We start from the raw sequence: 26,616 nt of genomic DNA on the forward strand, positions 1-26,616 counted from the left end.
CAAACTCACTCAACCAACATCTCACTTAGGAACAGAAATTTGGGGCTCAGCTATTGCGGTCATGAAGCCGAGGACTGGCGGATCTCCAAATCTACCCTTTCAAAAGAAATCCGTTTCCATCTCCGTAAAAGGCCAACCGCCGCTCTTCCTCGCGCAGGTCACCGCAGGAAGCCAAACCAACCAGAAAAGGCTGGGGAAACATTTGATTGGGAACGAGAGCCGCCACTGCCGTCCCCAAGGCTGCTAAGCCCCAAAGCGAACGCTTCAGTCATTTTTCCTCCGCTGAGTTGGCTCGGCGTGTAAAAAATGTGCACTGGGGGTTTCTAGCGACAGCCGCAGGGAACGATTCCCACCAGGGGACCCTCAAAGAATCACCTGCTGCATTCCTCTTCTGCTGCATACCTAAATAAATAAGTAAAATCAATAAAACTTAAGTAAATGAAATAAAACTGAAATCTATCTTCCATATAAATAAAAGCGAAAGACCCCCTCAGGCATCATCGCAAAATCTCCAGAACCGTAAAGCCTACAACCTCGAAATTTGGCCCATAGGTTCCTCTTGGCTTCTAGGGGCTCACTAAGAAAGGATTTTTCGAAACGACCATCAGAGCATTTAGAGTACTTCCTATATTATTAATTATTATTATTATTATTATTATTATTATTATTATTATTATTATTATTATTATTATTTATTATTATTAATTATTATTATTATTATTAATTTATTATTATTATTATTATTATTATTATTATTATTATTATTATTATTATTATTATTATTATTATTATTATTAACACGCTCTGATGCTAAGGAGTTCTACTCTCCCTCCCCACCTGAAAAGAAATCTCTTCCAAAGGCAAAACACAAGCAGGAGTTTCGGTTTCACTTTCACAGCAGCCACCAGTTTTAGTCCAGAACAGTTGAGCTAAGCCACGCCCAGGTTCCTTGCTGTCTCCTCCTTGCTCATATAGCAAATACTGTTTCAGTTTCCAAACAGCCCTCAACTCTCTCACACGCTGACGGGACGCTAGCCAAATGAATACTGATGGATGCTGGTAGGCAGAGGCAGAATTTTCCCCCCCTTATTTTCCTCCCCAAAAACTAAGCCCAACTACGTAATTTCGTAGCAAAGCACGGGGATCGAGCTAGTAAATAATAATTTTTAAAAAAAGGAGTCCCAAAACATTCCAAACCCGTACCTTGGTGCGCGTTGCAATATCTGCAACATCTCCGGTGATATTTGCAAGAATCACGGGGCCTTTGTAGTTAGTCCTCGGCTTACGACCCACAATTTACCGTAAAATTTCTATGGCTGCATCGTGTTGCTACCATCGTACCACCTTTCCTGCCACGCTTATTAAGTGAATCCCTGGGCCGTCCATCAGCCCTCGGATTGAGAGTCAACAGCCCCCAGGTCTGGAGGTGGCTGATGAGGAAGAGGAGGAACAGCTGGGCCCAGTGCCTGACGCAAGGATGCGCAGAAGGCAGAGGAGAGGAGAGCCATGGAAATCTATGAGCCGGTCCTTGGGACGGAAGAGCCACCACTGCTAGCAAAGAACCCACCCGAGCTCTGGGGATCCAAGGCAGCGGGCGGAGACGAATATGTGTGGCAAACAACTATTCATCTCCCAGCTGGCTTGTGAGCCTGCGGTGAGAGAGAGAGAAACCTTTTTGCCGCTGCTTCTGGCACTCCTAATAAAGGCATCTTTTGAGTTCATGTGAGAGGGTTTGTTGTGTTTGGGGAGCTGGGTCAAACACACACACACAATGCTGCAGACCATCGTTGAGATGGGAGGCAGATTGAAGAGAACGAATGGATCACTGGGGGCAGGGCCACGTTCTTAGTAGCGGCCGTGTGAGGGGGTCAGTTTGCCACTAATCAGGGCTAAAGCAACATCAGCGTGCAAGCGATTTGCCTTCGCTCCCTGTTCAGAAATGGCTTTCCTGGCTTCTGAACTCCCCGGACAAAGCGTGCGTAATGAACCAGTGTCCAGCGCTGAACTTTCACTTGCCTCGTTCCTTGCCAAATCCCGTTTTTTTTTCCTTCTCCTAGCAGCGAGGAGCAGCAACCTACCCATAAACGAGGACTGCCCTGTGACTTTGGGTTAGAAACCACCAGGAGATCCTCCACAAGGCTCTGGATAAGGTCCTGCAGTCCTGAAGGGTGGCAGGATGCCTCCATGAACACCCAACTAGCAGTCGGGAGCCATGGGGAACGTCCTTTAAATGCACAACATCCGGACAGACTTAACCATAGTGTCAAACTGGGGGTGTGGAGGGGGTTGTGTCCATCCAAACATGCCAGAGAAATTCTGGAAGCCCCAGCACTCTGATACATCAGCTATCAACAGGCACGTCGAGATAAAGGGCATCTACACAGTCTGCAAAAGAGACAAGGAACAAGCCAAAACGGGAACCAACAGATCAAAACCTCTCCCTGTCACCAATCAAATACCCAGATGAGTATCGATTCACACCAAGATTAAACTCAGACCAACGATCCAGAGTAAAACAATATCCCAATCGAGGAAACTGCCAGGCAAGTCAAAAGTAAACCACCCAACGAAGAACCACCAAGACTGACAGGGCCAGCCACCAGATTGTAAACTGAGAGCAAACTCCGTTCCCTTCTAGCCCTGATGATGTTACTTAGTTGGGTAATGAAACATCTCCAAGAAAACGACCAAGCTCAGACAGCACCAAGGACCTTGCAGTTCTCTTCCTCTTCCTTCTTCCCCCACTCCTCCTCCTCTCTGCAACCTCCCCACCCCAGCACTGATGATGGTACCTAGTTGGTTCATGAAACATCTCCAAGAAAACCATGACCAATGTCAGAGACCAACAACAACCCCCACATTTCAATCCCGAGCTACAAATATTTCCCTTTCTTGGTACAAAAGCCCTGTGCTAGCTCTCGTTTTGCCGGCGGTGAAATCTTCAATCCCCCCCTCCACCTCTGCAGACCACACTGCCTTTTAGAACTGATGATATTACCTAGTGGGCTCATATAATGTCTGCAAGAAAATCACCAAGCTCAGAGACCAACAACAACCCCACATATTTCAATCCCGAGCTACAAATATTTTCCCTTTCTTGGTACAAAAGCCCTGTGCTAGCTCTCGTTTTGCCGGTGGTGAAATCTTCTTTCCAATTCTTTTTTGTTTTTTAATTAGTCTATCCAAATGTAAAATACGAAAGACAAACAGAGTGGAAAAGCAGGGGAAGGAGAGGAGGAAAAAGGAAGAGGAAAAGGTCAAAGGAGAAGAAGAAAAACCCAGAAACGCGCTGACTTCCGATTATTATTATTTTTAACACAGCAGAATAAGGCAAATAACTTCAGCCTCAAACTTTTGACTGTTGCGCTGGAGATGAAATCTGCAACTTCGCAAAGGGTAATTTCCCTGTTGGGATTGTGCCGCGAGGCCGCCATCTAGTTTGGGGTGATAAGCGTGGGGATTGTATATTCCGACGGGCCCCTGATTGATTGCCGTTGTCTTTTTGATGGATAGGCCTCTGCTTCCGTGCATGGATAATCCGCTGCCGAGTGGCTTCTGCCTACGGTGATATTAGTTTTACCCTGGTGCGGCTGTAGCTCTAAACTCATTTGGAGATGCTCAGCTGGCTTTATGGTTTTGCCGCAGAGAGCTTTCGGTAGAGACCTCAGGAGGAGAGGAGATCAAACAAAGAACTATTTAGGGAACGGGGGAGGGGTGGGGAGGAAGTCGAGAACTTTAGGACACGTACATCGAGTATGATTCCCACGCGAAAGCAAGGCGAGGATGTGATTGCAAAACTAGAAGTGAGTAACAACTCGCAGGGTAGCTGAGGTTATGGCCTCCTTCTCGGTACCGATACAAGAAAGTATCTGTCGGTCAGGGTTTAGCTGGGGTGGCCTTGGTGCTCTCTGAGCTTGGCTGAGTCCTCACAGACGTTTCATGACCCAACTAGGGAACATCCTCAGTGCTAGATGAGGGTGGGGTGAGGAGGATGACGACTGTGGGGTTCCTGGTGCTCTCTGAGCTTGGTGGTTTTCTTGCAGATGTTTCATGACCCAACTAAGTACTGTCCTCAGTGCTCGAAGGGAGGAAGGTTATAAGGAGGAGGAGGAGGAGGAGGAGGAGGAGGAGGAGGAGGAGGAGGAGGAGGAGGAGGAGGAGGAGGAGGCGAAGCCACCTCTCAAAGGTTAGATCCTCCTCAATTCACCAGGAGACTTTATGGACCATCTTGGACCATCTCCTGGTTGGTCAGGGCGATCAAATCTATGGTTGGCGAGAAAACAATATGATGGCATAGTGAGCTATGGGGGAGCAGATTGAAGACGTTTCCTGTAAAAATGATACTCAATGCTACAGGTGTCAGCGTTCCAGCAAACCTCCGCTCCAACTCCTTCTCAAAAGTTTATTTGGATAGTGAACGCAGGACATAGAAAAATACAGTTGGAAAGGACTTTGAAGGCCTTCTAGTCCAACCCCCTACTCTTGTTTTCCCAACATCTGGATTCCCTTTCCTCCCTCTTCCTTCAGTTCTTCCTTCTCATTCCTCCTTCTCCACTCTTCCACATTCTTCCCTTCCCACACTTTGTCTCCACACTTCATGTTCTGTTTTCTGCCTTCCGCTCTTCCTCTTTGGTTGGTTTCTCGGGGCTCCGGAAATCCAAACAAGCACCCAGTTCTGGTCGCCACCCGAGTCCAGTTAAAACCCTTCCTTATTTGTCTCTGGAGATTCTCCATCATCCAGATCATGGTTGTCTGAAAGGTGTTCTCACCCAGGCTTTGTGAGACCGTAATTAAGCACATGCTTAGTTAAAACAACTCTTGTTTTATTTCAACGCTGAGAATTATGTTCATTCCCAGCCTGTACTGAGTCCCAAACAGTCCCTCGAGATAAGCACCCACCTTTCTCTCCTTTGAATGGCTGCCAACAGCTAAAGTGCCAAATGAACTATAAAAGAACCAAACGAAGTACAAAGTCCACACAGAGCGTCAAGGATTAATCTGAACAGAACAAATGACTTTGCTTCCTGCAAAGGTTTCATCATCTTGGCCTGTCTTTTATGCTTTATGGGAGGGGCCATCACCTCCCAGCCTTACTCCAGAGTTGCCCCTTTTGTTTCAGCTGCTCTCGCCTTCTAGCAGCTCTGTGCACACATGCACCGGGAACAGGCTCCCCTTGTTTCTCTGCCTCGCTGCTGCTCTGGAGTCAGCACCCAACTCCCAGATGGTCCTGGCCCCATCTCTGCATAGGATGCAGGACCCACATCCGAGTCCTCTCCAGACTCCTGGACTTGTCCCTGTTCTTCCCCACTGTCTGATTCTGCTACCATCTGCACAGGCTGTGAACCACAACAAAAGGTACTTTTCCAAAAGGCAACTGGACTTTTGTTTTTTCCTTGAAGATCATTTGGGTGATCCTGAAGGCACAGATAAACCTCCAAGTGGCCTCAACGACTCTCAGAGGGAATGCAAATGACCAGATGACCGCACGGAATATAAAACCTTCCATCCTCCACGACCAGAACTGAAGAAGCTTCTTGGATGAGAAGCAAAATGTCTTCAAGGAAAAAAAAATCCAGTAGCTTCTTAAAAAAGCACCTTTGGGACAACTATGACTTGGATCAGGAGTGCGATTCAGCCGGTGTAACAACGGGTTCGGTGAGCGTGCGCGCAGAGCGTTTGCTACTGACCTTCTCCACCAATCTCTGTACGTTAAACAGCTGACATGCGGGAATCCGCTGGGCCGGGAAAATCATCTGAGTGTCAACTCATAAAATACTCCTATGGTCTTTTTAGAGTTGCCAACAGAAAGGGAGGGGGAGCAATGGGCAGCTTGCATTCCTTAAATGTTTTCATAGATAATTTCTAGGTGACCGAAGTTTCTGCCGCACAAAATTCTAACTGGAGAGCATGATTGATGACTCTGGGCTATGGAGGTATCCCATTGGAGAATATGAATTACGATACACCCAGGGGGGGTGGAGGGAAAACCAGGGTCAAGGGTGACAGTGAATGATGTGTCTCAGAGTCGGCTACACCCAGGCAGTGCTGGCATATTTACTCCTAATAAATCTTCTTTAAACTTCAGAAGTCTGGCTCAAGACTCGTGATTTAAATGGGGGTAACTGCTGGAAACCTGACACTGAGCTTGAAAACCAGGATATAAAACACGGAATAGAGCCAGGGCGGGCAGGTGGGACCAACAGCTGATCCTCGGAGCTACCAGTTACCCTGAACTGGCTCGAACTGGTAGAATCCCACCCCCTGACCTGGATGATGAAGAATCTCCACAAATGTTGGGTTTTTTCCTTCCCGATCGGCATCAATTTGGCCCAGTCAAGACTGAAAGCCAGGGTCTGGACTGCAGATCAAATGACACAACCACGCAAGATGCCTCCTCGTGGACAACGGCAGGAGACGTGCATGAAGCTTAACGTGATGACCCAGAGTATATCAGAAATATAACAAAATCCAAAACGTAACTAAAAGTCCTTTAATGCCTTCAACTTGGCTTCACTGTTTAATTGTTCACAGTGGAGGAGTAAACTATTTTTCAAAATAACATTTCCAAGGCAAGAAACGCAGTTCACCTTCGAAGAGCCGATAACGAAGCAAAAAGCAAAAACAAACCGCATTGAATAAAGTTCCTTGACAGACCAGGATAGATAAACTGCCAACTTCAGGAAGATAACCAGGGACAGACCGTTGGAAGAACGCCAGCAAAGATAAACCTCTTTCAAAGTAAACACTAAATTGACTCCAGCAATTCTGACTGCGCAGTTGCAAACTTATAAACATAGCTGCCACCTGCAAGCCACGAGGAGGATCATGGTAATCTCCTCCCGAGTAGACCACGTTTTTCCCTGATCCTCTCCTCCCTGCGTGTCCTAGGATGGAGAGGGGACGGGCCTGGGTCCTCCTCTGACTGCCCAGCCGGCCTCTGCCCTTCCCCAGCCTCCTCCACCACCTCTGGAGACACACTTCCACTCCCTGTTGGCTGTTCCTCTTCTTCCTCAGAGTCAGTCTCCACCAGGGGCAGGACACTTAAGCTGACAATGAAGTCAAGGCAGATCTAGGCTAAGATGTGGCCAGTTGGCCTTATCTGGCCATCGTTGGAGATTGAACTGAAGAAACTTCTTGGATGAGAAGGAAAACCTCTTCAATGAAGGTCCAGTTGCCTTTCGAAAAACCACCGTCAACTCAAAAATATTTCTCTGGTCTTTGAGAGTTGTCAGCAGAAAGGGAGTGGCGGGAGTAATGCATACCTTAGATCAGTGGTGGCTAACCTTTTTGGGCTCCTGTGCCAAAAATTGCACGCTCGCGTGCCAGCACATAGAAGGCAATGTGCATGAGGGGGCCCCACACCCCCTGGGCATGCGTGCACCATCCCCCCCCCATTGCCCCCTTACCTGCACTGCACCTCCCAGCTGATTTTCGGTGCCTTTGATGCCTTTTTTTTTTGGCCTCCCAGAAGCTCGAGGGAAGCCTCTGCAGCCTTTGGAGGCCGAAAAATGGCCCCGTTTCATCACTTCTGGTATTTCCGGAAATACAGGAAGTGATGAAACAGGCCTGTTTTTTTGGCCTCCAAAGGCTGCAGAGGCTTCCCTTGAGCCCCCGGGAAGCCAAAAAAGGCCTCCAACGGGCCAAAAAATCAGCTGGAAGGCACGCACATGCTCAGTAAGTTTGCCTGGGGCTTGTGTGCCCGCACAAATGGCTCTGCGTGCCACCTGTGGCATGCGTGCCATAGGTTCATCATCACGGCCTTAGATAACTGCTAGGCGGCCAAAGCTTCTGGCGCTCAAGAGTATTACTGGAGAGCATGATTGATGACTCTTGGCTATGGATGTGTCCCATTGGAGAATATACCCCCAGGGGGTGGGGGGAAGACCAGGGTTAAGGGGGAAATGAATGACGTGTCTCAGTGCCGGCTGCACCCAGGTAATGCCAACATGGTCACTCTTAATAAATGATTTTTTTAAAAACTCTTGAGAGACACGGCTAGAGACTCATGGTTCAAACCGGGGGGGGAGGGGTTGTCCGAGCACTGACAACCACTTTTGGGACCTTTCCTGACTTTGAGAAGGGAGGAATTTAGTGAACGGAGAAGAACTCCAGGAAACTGAGAGGTCGCGAGGCTACGCAGGTGCCGTTTAAACCGAAACCTCCCCCCCTTTTTTTTTTTTGAACAGATGGTTCAAAAATGGTTGGTGGGAACAGATGGTTCGCTGCAAAGTTCCTTGAAGGAAGATGCTGCCCAGGAGGAGAGCTCATTGTTCCTCGATGCATTTGCCAAAAAAGGTTCGTTAACTACGGATCCCAAGGTATTTCCCTTATCGAGGCAGCTCACAATAAAAGAGAGACGGCATCGCGGTTCTGTTACAAACCGGGTTTCTTTTCTTTTTTTTAAATAAAACACGTTGGGAAGAAAGGAATAATCTCAGATTTAGGCTCCAGAAGGGAGTTAGTTCATCCAGCCTTCTCGCCAGGAGGTCTCCAAGATTGTGAGTGCCAACGGAGATACGACGTGTGTTGTGTTTCGCATGCGTGTGGCTCCAGGGATGGGTCGGGGAAGAAAAGTCTAAATGGGATTAAAGCTCATGCTGTCCTAGTGTCAACTCATAAAACATTCCTATGCCTGTTTTAGTGGTTGCCATAGAAAAGGGGGAGGAAGGAAATGTGGAAGAGTCGTGCAGCAGGTTGGAAGTGAAAGTACATTCCAACTCTTTATCTTTAAAAGATTGTAACTAAACTACCAGAGCTTTTGCCCAGGAATATATTTAATTGGAGAACGTGATTGATGACACCCAGCCTGTGAACGTGCTCAATTAGAGAATCTGATTTATGACACACCCAGGGGGAAGAGGGGGAAACAGGGTCCCAGGGGACTGTAAATGAAGTATGCCAGAGTTGGCTTCATGCAGGGCGGTGCCAGTGTGTCACTTCTAATAAATCCTTTGAAGTTTTTTGAAGTTTGGCTCGAGAATCATGATTTCATTAGAGCGATTGCTGGAATCCTGACACCTAGAAGGAGAACAGTCTTACAAGCAGCCTGACCCTAAATCACAGTTGTATTTGCACATTGTACCATTGTGATTTGCACATGAAGCTGTTGTTAAGTGGGCAATTACAGGTACAGGTAATCCTTGACTTACGACCATTCAGTGTCCGTTCAAAATGACGGCACCGAGAAAAGTGGCTCATGACCGTTTTTCGCGAGGACTCAGATGAGGGGCCTGCGTGTGACGCAGGGATGGGGCCAGGAACCTCAGGGAGTGGAATGCAGCCTTCGGAGATTGTGGAGGCTGGCAGCAGTGATGAAGAGGTTCCCAAGGAGCCTGTGCCCAATGAGCATGCACGGGCGACTCGGGAGTAAGGCTGCAAGGTGATGTCTCCTCCCTTAAGGGATAAAAGCCAGCCCTCAGAGGTGGGATTCTTTGAAGGAAGCAAAGAAGTTCTTGCACTTCAAGCCTTGTGGAAGTTCAGACTATCTTGGTTTGTGTTTGGAGACTATTTGTCTTTGAAATATTTCTGGGTAACTTTATCTCGTGTTCTTGGCAGCCTCGCACCACCTTGGCAAGGCTCGTTCTTATCAGAGACCATTAGTTTGAAACAACCTTTTAACCGGGAAGGAACGGAACAAGGTTTGGGTCAGAACACCTTCAGACAAGCAAAGTCAACGGGGAAGCCAGATTCACTTAACGACCGTGTTCCTAACTTAACAATGGCCGGGGTTCAGTTAACAACTGGGGCAAGAAAGGTCATAAAATGGGCAAAACTCACTTAACAACCGTCTTGCTTAGCCACAGAAACATCAGGCTCAATTATGGTCACAAATTGAGGACTACGTCTGTATCGTGACACTGCCTTTAATTTGCTGTTAGGCTGTGCCTTTTTTTTTTTTTTTTAAAGCAATATTTAGTTTTTCTTCTACATGAGACCCTCCCAGTTTCTGTTTTAAAGTGGGTAGGCTCTACTTTTATGCTAAATAAGAGTACCTGGGCTATTTCTACCTCAGCCTATAATTTTAGCAACATGCAAGATGGGAAATACAAAAGATTTCTTTTTTTCCCTCCCCTCTTCAAAATAACATCTGAGGAATATAATTACGGAGCTTTCATCTGCCAGACAAAGCAAAGCTAGTAAAAAGATTTTTTTTTTAAAAAAAAAAAAGCACATCCTGTTTACAGATTACGTTTTTAATAAGTTGTTGTTGAGGCGGCTAATTACATCATTCAAAACGCTCGGCGTCAAGCCGGTTTTCGGCAAAAAGAGGTGCCATCACCGGGCAAAACGTGTCTGACAAGCTGAATCCCACTGCAACTTCAGAGCTCGGTTTTCCAATTGATTGTGGCATGAATTTAATTCATCCGGGCCGAATCATAACACAAGCCTTGAAACAGCGATCTCGTCTCTTTAAGGCATCGCGTATCTCTGGCGTTAGCGAATAAGACACCTCTGTGATGGCTTTTGTGAGCCACACTCATCGGAGTTTGCATGGGCAAAAAATAATAATAATAATAATAATCAAATTTTTTTAATTCTTTCGACTTCTCAGTTGATTTTAGGTCTTCCCCGTCTTTCTTTAGAAGGGAGAAATGGGGTGAATATCTTTGGTGTCCATTGGTGCTCTCTGAGCTTGGCTGTTTTCTTGCAAACGTTTCATGACCCAACTAGGTAATTAATATCACTAGTGCTAGAAGGGTGGGAGGAGGAGGAGGAGGAGGAGGAGGAGGAGGAGGAGGAGGAGGAGGAGAACTGTGGGGTCCTTGGTGCTCTCTGAGCTTGGCTGTTTTCTTGCAGATGTTTCATGACCCAACTAGGTAATACCATCAGTGCTAGAAGGGAGTGGGGATTGGGAAGAGGGTTTAACAATGGAAAATCTGGCCTCAATTATGATCATAAGTCCAGAACTACCTGCAAAAAACCTCTGATGCCGAGATGAGTTGGTCCTCAGGTGCAAAAGGAGACAAGGAGAACAAGCTAAAACCACCGACGGGTAATCCTTGAACTTACGACCACAATTGGGTCCCAAATCTCCGCTGCTGAGTGAGACAGTGGTTAAGTGAGTTTGGCTGTATCTTACCACCTTTCTTTCCGCAGCTATTAAATGAAACATTGCCGTTCTTAAGTTTGTCACAGGGTTGTTTAAGAGAATCCCCCTTCCCCGCTTGTCAGGTCACAAAAGGGGATCACGTGACCCCTGGGACACTGTGACCGTCATAAATGTGAGTCAGGAGCCAAGCATCTGACTTTTGATCACATGACCATGAGGACACTGCGATGGTCGTAAGTGTGAAAAACGGTTACAAAGTCGCTTTTTTCCCTTGCCACTGTAACTTTGAATGCTCAATAAATGAATGGTTGTAAGTGGAGGACTTTACCTGTATAAGATTCAGCTGCTCAATCCCAACTGTCCTCTCTTAGATAAACATATATTTAGATAATCAGAGTTGGAAGGAACCTTGTAGGTCATCTAGTCCAGTGGTCGCCAACCAGTGGGCCGGGGACCACTGGTGGTCCTCAAGAAAATTTTGGTGGTTCACACATAAATGTCCCCCCCAAAGCAATTAATCCAGACTGTGCGGTCAATGAATACTTCAGCTTCAACCACAACAATACAAGAGCACACAATAGATACAAACTCAAGGTTAATCGCACCAAACTTGATTGCAAGAAATACGACTTCAGCAACAGAGGGATCAATGTCTGGAATCCTCTACCTGACTCTGTGGTTTCTTCCCCAAAAACTTTAACCTAAGACTGTCTACTATTGACCTCACCCCTTTGCTAAGAGGTCTGTGAGGGCCGTGCATAAGCGCACCAACATGCCTACCGTCCCTGTCCTATTGTTCCTTTTACTTTTCTTATACGTACCCATTTCATGTATTCATAACTATGTATATACTTATACTTATTATCTTGTAAACAATTGGCAAATCAAATCAAAAATAAATAAATAAATAAATAACCAAAACAAACTACAATGAAGGAATTTCCACAAGGACCAAGATAAGTAATTACCATCTTCAAGGAGATAACAAGGCAGATTCTGTTGGAAGGACACCAACTAAGATAACTTCAGCCCAAAATAAAAAGCACGCTTTGCTTCTAGCAACGCTGTGTTTTAACCGTCTCTCTTATATACTATTCTCCCCAGCTGCAACCAATGAGGGGGATCATGGCCGCTTCCTCTCTCGCAAGCCAAGTTGTTTCCTCCTCCGTTCCTCCCTGCGTGTCCTAGGATGGAGAGGGGATGGGCCTGGTTCTTCCTCTGACTGCCCAGCCAGCCTCTGCCCTTCCCCAGCCTCCTCCACAACCTCCGGAGCCACGACTCCACTCTCTGTCGGCTGTTCCTCCTCTCCCTCAGAGTCCGACTCTACCAAGGGCATGACAGGTATAGGGTTTCCTCCCTGAACAGGGGGTTGGACTAGACAACCTCCAAGGTCCCTTCCAACTCTGTTATTCTGTGATCAATCTGAAGAGGCTGGGAGATTGGGTCCGATCCTGCCCCCACCCTCCCGGACTATCAAAGCTCTCTTGTGATCTAGGAAGGGGAACACAGCCATTGGTTCCTCTACATTGAACACTAACAATGGAGACTCCTCCTCATTCACGGCCCAACGAAAGCACAAAGGTTGTGGTGTTGCCCATCACTTCCAAATTGCACAAAAATACACAGCCCGGATGCAGATGAAAGTCAGCAATGAATATGTCTTTATTCCATAAAATTCTGTTAAGCTTTTCATATAATAAGTAGATTTTTTACTCAGTTCTAAATAGCTGGGTTTGCTGCAATAAAACCAGCCTCGCGTATATATATCTGCTAGACTCTAAAGCAAGCACAGAGATTTTACAAGCAAATCAAATTACAGGCAGTGCTCATTTAGTGTCCGCAACTGGGACCAGCAACTTGATCATTAAGTGAAGCAGCCATTTAAGTGAAAACCATAGGACTGCAACTGTGCTTAGTTCCTCTTTTTTTGCTCATTCTTAATATTTCCTTCAGCCAAACTATTATTCTCTCGCCCTCTGAATCTTGGCATTGGGTAAAGAATCAAGTAAAAATAAAACAAAGGAACACTGTGAAAGTTGTCAATGAAAGAACTGGTTATTAAGGAGGGGTTGTTGTTGTTTTGCACTGTGGTAAACAGTCAAACCGTTGTTAAACGAGGCAGCTGCTAAACAAGGACTAGCCGTCCACAATTCTATCTTCCCCAAAACACCGCATTACTTTCATTCGATTAAAAAAAAATTAAGATGGTTTTTCATTTGTTGCACAGAGTGATTTTGTGTTGGCTTAAAAAAAAAAAAATGACAAAACCCACAAATTTAACACGGATATAACAGGACCCAGAACAAAGTCAAGATTTTTTTTCCCAAACCTCCTTCTGTATGACTGCATTTGAATAAAGAGGTTTTTTTCTCCCCCCTTTTGATTTATAATGGTGATTAACTGCTTTAGCTTTTCTTGCTGATTGGAACCATTGGTGCTTATTTTGTATACATTTTCCATCTCAACAGCGACGTTTCACATTTGGTGAACCGATTCCCTGCTAATATGTATTTTCCTTCTCTATATTCACACACGCACAGGTGTGTGTGTGTGTGTGTGTGTGTGTGTGTGTGTGTGTGTGCCTGACAACACACCAAATGCGTCTGATGAGCAGGACTATCCCTCCGTAAAAAGTTTCTGCCGCCAGTTCATCTTTAACACACCTGGAATTTGCCAAACCAACTCCCAGTCCCATCCTCTCCAAATTTCTATACAGGGAAGCCCTCGGGTTTCGTTTAGTGACCATTCAAAGTGGTACAGGTAGTCCTTGACTTACAATGGTTCGTTTAGTGACTGTTCGAAGTTACAACAGCTGAAGTCCAACCTTCTGACGAGCCAAGTCAATAGGGAAGCCAGATGAACAACCAGGTTCCTACTTTAAGAATTGAGGTGATTCTCTTAACAAATGTGGCGGCGAAGGTCGTAAAATGGGGGCAAAGATCACTTCAACAAATGTCTTGCTTAACGAAATGGGGCTCAGCCAATCTCATTGTACACATGTTGTGCATTGACAATGAAAGTTTGAATTGAATTGAATTGAATTGAATTGAATTGAATTGACAGAAATTTTGGGCTCCATTGTGGTCTTAAGTCGAGGACTACCTGCAAGAACATTGAAAAGGGTGACTTATGACTGGTTGTTTCTCTTGGAACCACTGCAGGCTCATGTTTATGACAGTTGCAATGTCCCACGGGCAGGTGATCATCGTTGGTAAAGTCAATTGGGGGGGAGCCTGATTCACTTAACGACCAGGATTCACTTAACACCCGCAGCGGTTCACTTAAAGTAGCAAAAATGTTAAAGGTATTTAAATTTAATAGCTGGAACAGCAGGGTTGTGGGTGGAGCCAGAAGAGGCAGTTATAACTGATTGGTCAGAGAGGGCGGGCTCCTGTGTGAGGCAATCGGCACTGTTATTAGTTGCTGTGGGGTGTGGAGGGGCGGTTCCCTTTTTCCCGCCTTTTTTTTTTTTCCTTAGTAGGCTCTGCGATTTACCTCATGATGTTAGCAATGTGCCTGACTAATCTTTTTTGATTGTACAGATGGATGTAAAATATATATTTATATAAAACTGCCGGTTTGGGTCAGCATCTCTGGCTCCATTTGGACAAAAATTTGGACAAAAAAAGGGCTGTGAATTAGATGGCTCAGTTGACTGTTTGGATCAGAGAAAAGAGACAAGAGACAAGAAAGAGAAGAGAAGAAGAAGAAAGAAAGAAAGAAGAAAGAAAGAAAGAAAAGAAAAGAAAGAAAGAAAGAGAAGAGAAGAGAAGAGAAGAGAAAAAGAGAAAGAAAAGAAAGAAAAGAAAAGAAAAGAAAAAAGAAAAGAAAAGAAAAGAAAAAAGAAAAAAAAAAGAAAGAAAAAAGAATACAAATACTTCTATTTCTGCTCGGAAACTGTTTCTGGACTTTTTGTGTTTGTGGTGGAAAAAAAGAAAACACGAAACTTTGACTTTGGGTTTTACCGATTTGATAGATTTGTTGTTATAGAAATGGCCAGTTTCAAATATTTATGTAAAAAGTAAACAGTTGAGCTTTGATATTTAAGGCCTTATTCTACTGCACCGAAGGGAGTCAGAGAAAGTCAATGCCTTTTTTTTTTCTTTCTTCCCTTTCTTTTCTTTCCCTCACTTTTCTCTTCCCTTTTTCCTTCCCTATTATTTCCTTTTGCATTTTCTTTGCATGCTACATTATAAACTGATAAAAATCATTTGGGGGGGGCAGAAAGGGGGGTTTCCTAAATTGGGGCACAACTTGCTGAACAACCGCCTTGCTTAGCGATGCAGATTTGGGGCTCAATTGTGGTCGTAGGTTGAGGACTACCTATCTGTGGATTTCGACTCTCCAGAAGGGCCCACCCAGCCAGCATATTGCCTGGGGAATTCTGGGAGATGTAGTCCACACAACTGCGTTAAAATAAACCATTTGTCCGAAATGGTATAGGGTTTCCTGCCTGAGCAGAGGATTGGACTAGAAGACCTCCAAGGTCCCTCCCAATTATGTTATTCTATGCCCGTGACCTATGGCACTTGTGCCAGAAGTGGCATGCAGAGCCATCTCTGCGGGCACACAAGTGTCGCCCCAGCTCAGTTCCACTGTGCATGTGTGCGCACCTCCCACCATCCAGCTGATTTTCAGGTATCTGCTGTGCATGCATGGGGGGGCGCATGCGGGAGACACATGCGCATGCGCAGGGTGGCAGGGGAATGTGGGGGGAGCACAAATATGCGCAGGAACGGGGGGAAGCCTGCACATGCACAGGGAGGCGGGGGAGCATGGGGGGGTCGCATGTGCATTGCAGGGTGCAGACACGCATGTCCGCACTGTTGGCCTGCGACGACAAAAAGGTTAGCCCTCGCGGTTCTATGCTATGCTATTGTATCCTTATTCTTCTGTTCTGTTCTATTTCTATTCTATAGTTGCTAAAGTTGAGAAGCTAAGCCACTGAGCCTTGGCTGAAATTGACAAGAGGAACCAGACGATGCCACTGCTCAAGGAAGTCCATCCTTCCTGTATGTTTTTCAGTCTGTCGTGCCTTGTCATATCCACAGCCAGCTCCTACTCATCAAATACAGCAGATACTGGCTCAGGGATGAAGGGAGTGGGTCATGAGTGGCGAACGCAATCTGAAATCGGACATAAAGAGGAAAAACGGAGGAAGGGAAAAGGGGAGGAGATGGGTTACACAAAGGGGAAGAAAACAAAATGTTTATTCCAGGCCTGCGTTAGACCACCGTCTGCACCAACGAACTGCTCTACACAACATGGAACCAACCCTCTATGACAGGGGTCCCCAACCTTTTTTGTACCAGGGACCAGTTTCAAGCACAAAAACTTTTTCAAGGACCTGGGGGAGAATCCGAGTTTGGTGGTTTGCTTGCAGACGTTTCATTACCTGACTAGGTAACATCTGATGTTGTTACCTAGTCGGGTATTAAACGTCTGCCAGCAAACCACCAAGTTCAGGGAGCACCTCGGCCCTGCCTCCCTCAGCCCCATCCCTCAGGTGTCTCCCTCCCTCCCTCAGGTGTCTGCCTCGTTCCTCTCTCAGTCGCTCTCTCGCTGCTCCACCAGCCCAGGAAGAAACTGCTTCAAAGAAGCCGGGGGTGGTGTGGTGGCTTTTCCTGTCGCCGCAGCTCCTCCGAAGAGCCCCTTTACCCCCACCCGCCCGCCCGCGCGGTTCAATCCACAGTGCTCCGTTCTGCCTGCCTGCCTGCCTTCTTCGTTTCGGAGCAGCTTCGGCTGATAAAAAGAGGTGAATAGTTATTATTCTCAGCCAAGCTGCTCCCAAACAACCAAACAGGCAGGCAGGCAGAACGGAGCACTGAATTGAAGCGCGCGGCGGGCGGGGTGGGGGGTGACCGGCGCTTCGGAGGCGCTGCGGCGACAGGAAAAGCCACACACACCCCGGCTTCTTTGAAGCAGTTTCTTCCTGGGCTGGTGGAGCAGCGAGAGAGCGACTGAGAGAGGAACGAGGCGGGAGGAAACCGAAGCCGCTGAGCCAGAGAGCAGGACAGGCTTCGGTTGCTTCCTCCCTCCCCTTCTTTCATTTGTGTCCTTGATCCCCGATCCCAGCAGCATTCACCAAAGGCGAAGAAAGCCGCCATTTTTTTATTTTTTTTTCTTTGCGGCCCGGTACAGAGTGCTCCACGGACCGGGACCGGTCCGCGGCCCGGTGGTTGAGGACCCCTGCTCTATGGCACTCAGGTCTGCTAGGTTTACTTCTTCTGGGAACTTCTTAGGCAACCACATTTTTTCTAGGAGTTTCCAAACTGGGCAACTTTTAAGATTGGCGGACTTCAACTCTCAGAATTCCTAAGCCAGCCGTGCTGGGCAGACCACAACATGAACTAAGAGTGAGAAAAGCTTAGAAAAAACACCAGATCAAAACGATGGAAGAAAATACAGGTGGTCCTCCACTTACAAACATTCCTTGAGGGGCCATTCGAAGTTACAACGGCACTAGGAAAAAAGGGACCGCTCCGCAGCATCCCCGTGTCCGAGTGATCAAAATTCGGATGCTCGGCATCTGTAGGACGTTTGCAATGTCCTGGGGTCACGTGATCCCCTTTTGTGACCAGCAAGGGGGCAACTAGACTCCCTTAACAACCGTGTCCCTAATTTAATGATTGCCGTGATTCACTTCACGCTGAACACGACTGAATCACGGCAGTCGTTAAGTTAGGGACACGGTTGTTAAAGGAGTCTGGCTTTTCCCCGTTGACTTTGCTCGGTCAGAAGGTTGCCAAGGTGATCGCGTGAGCAGTGGTGGGATTCAAAAAGTTTTACCACCGGTTTGGTGGGCGTGGCCTGGCGGGCACGTTTGCACGCGTGCACACACTTTGTGTCCGCGCGCCAAACACGCACCTCCTGCCTAAGCCTGCACTCTCCCAGTTGCTTTAGCAGCTGCCGCACGACACTCTTCTGTGCCGCACAAAGCAGCTGCCTTTCAAAAGCAGGGAACAAAGGTCAGTACGGGAGCCCAGGCAGGCAGGCCGGCCCAACAGTGGAACGACGGAGAGACCTGGTTCGGTCTCCGCTGCTCATCGCCGCTACCGGCTCGGCAGAACCGGGATGAACCGGTAGAATACCACCACTGCACGTGAGCCCAGGACACTGTAGCAAGAAAGGTCGTAAAATGGGGGCAAAACAAGCTCAGCAACAGAAAAACTGGGCTCAGTGGCTGTTGTTAAGTCGAGGACTACCTGCACGTATGGAATTGGATGCAGAGGGTCTCTCTAAACCCATGTTGTTATGCTCATCGTGGCTTTTCAACCCTTACAGACTGAAGAGGGTCTAGTTTGCACCTTATTGGACCGGCACTAAAACTACAGTGTAGGTTGGGACACCTGTTCAAGAGGAGGACGATCTGTAAAAGCAGGTTGACATCTTCCCAGAAGGGGACAGCCCCCAGATATTTTCTAATGCAACTGACCTGGCAGAATAGATGTGTCAGGGATCCTATTGTTTAGAAGCTACACTTATGGGGGAGGTCCCAGGTGGGTCTTCTCTGCCGTAATGGCCACTTAAGGAAATATTCTATACACACAAACACAAAGTGATATTAACTGCATCTCTATTGATTTTTCTGGAAGTCCCTCAAAATATGGCTCCATCTTCAGGCCTGGGAGCCTGGTGAGATCTTGAGATGGCTCCATTGTTCTCATTATCATTCGCTCAGCTTTGTGATTTTTGTGATTTAAATTTTTTTTAATAATGTTTTTTATATGTCTGTTTAACTGATGTACATCACCCAGATTCTTAGCTACACAATTTGGGATAAGCAGCCTTTGAATGGTGTGGGAGTAAGGAATGGATTTCCAGAGATAAAAAAATTGCAAACTACAGGAACCAGGAGTGCCGCTCTGGACACTCTGAGGACACAGATAAACCTCCAAGTGCTTCAAGGACCCACTAAAAGGATGCAAATGACCAGCTGTCTGCAAGGAGTATAAATCCTTCCCTTCCCCACCATCCAGCCAGAGCTGAAGAAGCTTCTGGGATGAGAAGCGAAACGTCTTCAAAGAAAAAATAGAAAGTCCAGTTGCCTCTTGGAAAAAAAGCCACCTTTGGGACAACCAGGATCTGAATAACAGAGAATCTCTAAAGACTTACACCACCCAGAGTCACTTTTTGTAAGATGGGCAGATATGAACACCATCGGCATTGACAAAAATCCTCACCAGTCAATTGCAAAAGGCAGCTCTACTCGGAACAGCTTACAACCTACAACAATACCTTAAAACACCTCCACATCCGCCTATCCCAAGTCCTTCAGAAAGACTCGATAGGCAGACAAAAATGTCAAATCTGAACATCTGGTTGACTGTGCAAGGAACCACAACAATAATAACCGGAACAGGCAGTTTTTCTCTGAACAGCTTCCATCTAGCCTTTAACACCATCCACATTTAACAATGTCATTTAACACATTTAACACAACGACATTTTCCTATCCCGGGTCCTTGGGAAGGACTCAAGAGGTGGATATAAAAACACCAAATCCAGTCTAAAACATCTGGCGACCAGCAGTAATGAGATAAAACATAGAGGAGTTTCTCACCTGAATTTTTATGGGCCAGGTGAAGTTGCTGACGTAGACAAAGAAAGTGATGTTGGGATTGTTGCGGAAATCAAATTTCTCATTGGAGAAGCTGTCCTTATATTCCTTGACCTGGTTCTTTGAAACCACTGGAATCTCCTCTCCGGCCTGTGTCCCAGCTTTTGAGCAATTTAAATGAATAAATAAATAAAAATTAGAAAGGACACTAATGTCAGGATCTTTGGAGATATAGATTGAAACTGTCATTTAATCATCGTGACCCCATTGACAGCTGTTGACCCGGTCACATCTATTAAATTTCATCAATCGCTGAAGGTTGCTGGGAAGACGGCTGAGTGAACAATCAGAACTGTTATCTGGAGAGAAGCCAAATTATTTACAGGTAGTCTTATGACCACAATTGCGGCCAAAATTTACGTTGCTAAAGTGAATAAGCGTGAAAAGAGGTAATAAATCTTTTTTTTTTCAGTGCCTTGTGACTTCAAACGGTCACTAAACGAATAGACTAAATAGCCCAATTCCTTGTGTGCCGATCTCCAGCAATATTCCAGCCAGGAACGGTAAAAAAAATCTTGACATTTTAAACATGTCCTCAATTGCTCAGTTGGTAGACAGTGTTTGCTTGATTTTATGTCTTGGAGAAAGCTGACAGCTTAAATTTTAGCAGGAACATTTCTGGACACGGTTAGAAAAAAAAACCCAAGGAAACCCTCTCAGCTCCTCTAAGAAAGTGAACAGGTGGCCAAGGGTTCAGTGTTAGATCAAACTGAACATGCTTAAGTGCAGAAAATGTCCACTTTGAAGCAGGGTGAACTACTACGGCCCCTTTACATCCATGGACTTCCAATTCCAGGCTGCCTCAGGAATTCTGGGAGTTGAAATCCATAGGTCAGTGATGGTGAATCTTTTTGTTGTGGTGTGCCGAAAGCACGCGCGTGCCAACACCCACAATGCAATGCGCCCCGCTCCCCTGCACATGCACACGCAACACCCCCGCCCTGCCCCCTTACGTATAGTGCGCATATGCGTGCCTCCCAGGTGATTTTCAGTCCATTTGAGGCCGTTTTCCCCCTCCCGGAGGCTCAAGGGAAGCCTCTGCAGCCTTGGGAGGCCAAAAAATGGGCCCGTTTCGGCACTTCTGGTATTTCCAGAAGGCCTGTTTTTCAGCCTCCCAAGGCTGCAAAGGCTTTCTTTGAACCTCCGGGAGGGCGAAAACGGCCTCAAGCGGGCCAAAAATCAGCTGGGAGGCGTGCGCATGCGCAGTGCAGGTACGTTTGGCTGGGGCTCATGGTGCCCACATAAATGGCTCTGCGTGCCACCTGTGGCATGCGTGGCCATAGGTTCGCCATCGTGGCCATCACAGTCAGGGATCACAGTCACCCATCCTTGCTTTAAAAGGTGCTGATCTTTCCACTCTACAGTGCTTAATATGAATCATCAAACTGCCAAGAAGAGCTGACTCCACTTTCCTTGCTACAGTAAGTAAGTAAACGGCTGCATAGATGCTATTGGTGGAAAATATGAACATTTATGCCCACCGAGCCGAAGTGGAAATCAGATTTAAAAAATGGATATTCTTATTTATTTCTCAGGCCACCTTGATGTATAAACAGTCAAACCACATCTCAATCAATGTACAGGCTTAGTGACTATAAAGGCATTGGGAAAAAAACGGACGTTTGACCAGTCCTCGTACTTACGGCCATTGCAACATCCTCATGGTCATGTGATCAAAATTCGGGTGCTTGGCAACTGGCATGTATTTATGACAGTTGCGGTGTCTCCCAGGGGTCATGTGATCACCATTTGCGACCTTGCCCACCAGCTTCTAACAAGTCAGTGGGGGAAGGCAGATCCGCTTAACGACCGTATGATTCGCTATGATTATAGTGATTTAACAAATGCCTTTATTTATTTATCTAATTTCTTGCTTTCTTTCTCTCTTTCCTTCCTTTCTTATTCATTCATTCATTTATTCATTCTTATTTCTTAACCACCTATCTCCTTCACAGAGAGCTTTGTCAACAACAGAAATTCTGGGCTCAGTTGTGGTCGTAAGTGGAGAACCGACTGTATGCTATTGTCCAGCGGAGAATCCTATTAAACCCACAAGTCAACGAGAGATAAAAAGAGTGGCTTTTGCATATAAAGAAGCTGTATGTTCTCCAGGCTGTCCTCGACTTACGACCACAGTTGAGCCCAAGATTTCTGTGGCTAAGTGAGACATTTCTTAAGTGAACTTTGGCCCGGTCTACGACCTTGCTTGCCACCATGGTTAAGTGAATCCCTGCAGTCGTGAAGTTAGTCAATCGGTCGTTAAGTGGCTCCTGCCTTGACTTTGCTTGTCAGAAGGTTGCAAAAGGGGAGCATGTGATCCTGAGATATTGCAACCCATTGTCATGCCCCTGTTGGAGTCTGACTCCAAGGGAGAGATGGAACAGCTGACAGGGAGTGGAAGTTGTGGAGGAAACTAGGGAAGGGCACAGGCCGGATGGACATTCAGAGGAAGACCCAGGCCCATCCCATCTTCATCCATGCAGGGAGGAGAAGATAAAGGAGAAACATGAGTGGCATGGTCTATGGGGGAGGAAGGGGCCCTGATCCCCTTCATGAGCTGCAGCTGGGAGGACTGGTAAAAAAGACAAACTGCGCATGGCAAAGTTGCTGGAAGCAAAGCGTTCACTCTTGTCGGAGCTTATCTGTGTTTTGGCTTCCTCTCAACTGTGGTTGCTGCGTTATCTGGTAGAAGTCTGCAATTAATCATCCTTGCCTGCCGTAGTAATTCCTTCAGTGTGGTGTGTTGGGTTTTTTATTTCGAATTAACTTTACTTTGGGTGCGGACTGCATTTACTCCCTCCGTAAACTGTTTTCTTTAAGACTTTGATATCCAGCCGAGAAAAATTGGGCACTGGGGCCAAGTTTCTTTTATTTTTGTGTCTTGGTTATTTTTCTGTCACACCCCGGGTCATCACACCCATCATAGATATGAATCAGTTGCAAAGAATCTGAAGATTTGATCGTGTGACCATGGAGATGGTCTTAAGTGTGAAAAACAGACATGTCACTTGTTGAAGTGCCGTTGTAACTCTGAAAGGTCGCTAAACGAACCATCATTAAGTTGAGGTCTTACCTGCACTGGGGAACATTTCTCACCTGCAAAGCTTGTCGACCAAGTGATGTTGAGGTTGAAGTTTTTCGAAGCATTGATAAACATGTCCAGGTCTCTGTTTTGCTGGTTTTGAGAAAAGAAAGGAGACAAAAGAGGAGTTAATGGCTTTAAGCAGGGGTCCCCAACCACCGGTCCACAGACCGGTACCGGTCCGCGGAACAACTCCTACCGTCGCGGCTTGCTGGCGCCGCCATCTTTTTCATGAAAAAGTGCTTCCAGTGAGCTTTTCTGGGTAGAAAGCTCACCGGAAGCACGTTTCATAAAAAAGATGGCGGCGCTAGCGCTCGGTGAGCTTTTTCGGTAGAAAGCCATTTCTAACCTGGAAAAGCTCACCGAAGCGCCGCCATCTTTTTGATGAAAACGTGCTTCGGTGAGGTCACCGGAAGCACTTTTTCATCAAAAAGATGGCGGCGCCAGCTGATGCCGTACCGGCGCGCGGCGCCCAGCTGATGCCGGTACCGGGCCGCGGCGCCCAGCTGATGCCAGTACCGGGCCGCGGCGTCAAAAAGGTTGGGGATCACTGGCTTTAAGCATCAGGCAACCTCTATACCCGTGATGGCGAACCTAGGGCATCCAGAGCCATTTGTGCAGGCACGCGAGCCCCAGCCAAGCTTACCTGCACTGTGCATGCGCATGCCTCCCAACTAATTTTTGGCCCGCTTGAGGCCTCCCGGGGCTCAAGGGAAGCCTCTGCAGCCTTTGGAGGCCGAAAAACAGGCCCATTTCGTCACTTCTGGAAATACCAGAAGTGACGAAACGGGCCCGTTTTCGGCCTCCAAAGGCTGCAGAAGCTTCCCTTGGGCCTCTGGGAAGGCGAAAACATCCTCCCCATGCTCCCAGAGGCCCTCTGGATGCTGAAAATGGGCACTTCCGGTATTTCCAGAAGGCCCGTTTTCGGCCTCCCAAGGCTGCAGAGGCTTGCCTCGAGCCTCCGGGAGGGTGAAACGGTCTCAAACGGGCCGAAAATCAGCTGGGAGGCGCACGCATGCACAGTGCAGGTAAGGAGGTGGGGGTGTTGCACGTACATGCGCTGGGGGGAGGCAGGGCGCATTGCATGGTGGATGCTGGCGCACACACATACGCGCGCGCCTTCGGCACACCACAACAAAAAGGTTCGCCATCCCTGCTCTATACAAAACAGTTGGCATCATTTTGGTAAAAATAATGTGGGCCCCGGTTTCAGATCTGCCTCCTCTGTGTTAAAAAATAACACGCTAAGAGGGTTAATATTACCTACTTTTTCATTTTTCAAGGAAGTTGGTCTGCAGTCAGCTCACTAGGCAAAGCTGGAATGAAGACCCCAAACGGGAAAGCAGACAGACCGACAGACGTGCGTCAAACCAAGCAGTCGGAAAAGCATGAAATACTCCGTCAATGTATTTTATTTCAGAATCTAGATTCAGTAACGTGAAAGGCGTTCGGATCCAGAATTTGAAATATTTAGATAGTCTTTGGCTTACGGCCCCAATTGAGCTCAAAATTTATGTTGCTAAGCAAGACATCTGTTCAGTGGGTTTTGCTCCCATTTTACCACCTTTTCTTGCCACCTGGATTAGTCTTACGAATTGACACACGTCAGTTGCCCCTTTTTAGATATTCCATCAGGTCTTGTGCATGGATTAGGGCACCTGAGGCCTTTCTCCCCATTTGCAGATCTTGGACCGTAGAGCTGAAGGCCAGGAATCCACAGGATGGAACCTATGGCCATGGCTCTGCGGCCGCCAAGCGTGGCAAAACTGAACGCAGATTTACAAAATTGGCCGCAGCAGCTATTCCCTTTCAATCTTCTCTTTAAAACGGGCTTCCACAATTCATTGTCTAATGTTTCTACACAATACACTTACACAGGGGTGGGATTCAAAAATCCCAGCAACCGGTTCGCTGCCCGGTTGCTGGGTGGGCAGGCCATGGTGGGCGAGGCCTACCAGAACTTCCGGGAGGCCCGTTTTTCACCTTCCCCAGAGTCTGCAGGCTTCCCTCGGGCCTCGGGGGGGGGGGTGAAAATGGCCTCCCGCGGAGTCCGGAGACCCTCCGGAAGCTGGAAACAGGCCCGTTTCTGGACTTCTGAAACTTCAAGTGGAAGGGCTACCCCTTATCAGAGTCATCATGGGTAAAGAGTAGGAACGTCCAAGCCGATCGCCTTGTAGCAAGGTTTCATGCAGAAAATCCAACCAAGCCTGAGGTTTCGTGAGCATAAGCTTCCATATTTGCAATCAATTTGTTTTGTGTTGTACAGGTCACCTTCAAAAAGTGAGGGGAGCCGAATGTCAACTCATAAAACATTTTGTACACATGTTTTATAGTTGTCAACAGAAAGAAGGGGAGCCATTTTACCCCCTCCCAGAGCCTCCGCACGGACCCTGCCCTTACCTGCATCCAAAACAGGCCATGTGGAGACGCCTGGGAGGGGAGGGGAGGGGAGGGGAGGTCATGACCAGCCAGTCGGTTCAACTATCGGTTCGGCGAACCAGATGTAAATTTAACACCCGGTTCACCTGAACCGGTCCAAACTGACTGAATCTTACCCCTGCACTGACTTTGTTGGCCCGCCACAACAAAGAGACCTTCCTTTTATAACCCTATGCTCAGTTGACGGATCTTACCAACCTCTTCCGGTGTTGCCACGAAATTGATTGCGGTGTAATAGCGATCATCTTCTTGGGAGAGGCTGAAGGTGAACTGATAGTCGATGAGAAGGGTATCTACATGGAATCATAAGCAAGGGAGAGTTAGGAGATACGGCCTCGGAACAGGAGTCCTTGCCTTAGGACGGCAAACCGAGCCTCACATTTCTGTTGCTAAGTGAGCGTTGCCCCCATTTGATGATCTTTCTTGTCCCGGCTGTTAAGCGAATCCCTGTAGCTGTTAAAGTTACACGGTCGTTAAGGGAATCTGGCTTCCCTGTTGACTCCGCTTGTCGGAAGGTCACAAACAGGGGAATCGCGTGAGCCCGGGGACACGGCGACTGTCGTAAATATGAGTCAGTTGCCAAGGGCCTGGATTTTGATCACGTGACCACAGAAGGATGCTTCAACTGTCAATGGGCGTTCCATCACTTTTTTGGCGGGTGCCTGTGTAATACTGAACAATCACTAAATAAAATGGCTTTAAATCAAGGACTACCTATATAAGCCAAGAGCAAGCAGAAGGCAAGTGGCTTACAAGTATTAATATTTATTTGTTTATTTGTTTATTTATTAAATTTCCATGCTGCCCATCTCCTCCACAATGTCACTCTGGGCAGCTTACAAATGATAGAAACAAGTCAAAAACAATAACACAGATTCAAATGAACCAACATTAAAATCTTATTAAAGGCTGCGATAAGACATTCTTAACTGTGTGTTGTTTTCATCTTTTAATAGCTCTTTTTAATGGTTTTATCACCCATTAACCGTCCGGAGTCATGGGGTAGGAGAGATAAGCGGTGGCATTAACATTTAATAAGCAAATAAATAAAATAAAATTAAATCAACTCGCTGATGAGGCCTGGTGGCGCAGTGGTTAGAGTGCAGTATTGCAGGCTAATTCTGCCAACTGCCAGCAGTTCAAGTCTCACTGGCTCAAGGTTGACTCAGCCTTCCCTCCTTCCGAGGTGGGTAAAATGAGGACCCAGATTGTTGGGGGGCAAGAGGCTGGCTCTGCAAACTGCTTAGAGAGGGCTGGAAAGCACTGTGAAGTGGTATATAAGTCTAAGTGCTGTTCCTTCCTTCCTTCCTTCCTTCCTTCCTTCCTTCCTTCCTTCCTTCCTTCCTTCCTTCCTTCCTTCCTTCCTTCCTTCCTTCCCTCCCTCCCTCCCTCCCTCCCTCCCTGTCTCCTTCCTTCCTTCCCTCC

General features: G+C 47.0%; 1 protein-coding gene across 1 annotated transcript in view; it reads right to left on the bottom strand.

The window, feature by feature from the left end:
• Positions 1-26,616, bottom strand: part of ATRN (attractin) — a 246,933-nt gene that overhangs the window by 72,598 nt on the left and 147,719 nt on the right. The window contains exons 22-24 of the mRNA XM_087962695.1: positions 25,390-25,484; positions 22,767-22,845; positions 19,614-19,771 (exon numbers count right to left, since the gene is read on the bottom strand). Of these exons, the coding sequence (XP_087818821.1) occupies positions 19,614-19,771; positions 22,767-22,845; positions 25,390-25,484 (332 nt within the window). The remainder of the gene's footprint in view (positions 1-19,613; positions 19,772-22,766; positions 22,846-25,389; positions 25,485-26,616) is intronic.

The sequence above is a fragment of the Notechis scutatus genome, chromosome 4 (assembly GCF_049901735.1).
Source record: "Notechis scutatus isolate UNSWTSFEM ecotype Mainland chromosome 4, rNotScu1.2, whole genome shotgun sequence".
Taxonomy (NCBI): domain Eukaryota; kingdom Metazoa; phylum Chordata; class Lepidosauria; order Squamata; family Elapidae; genus Notechis; species Notechis scutatus.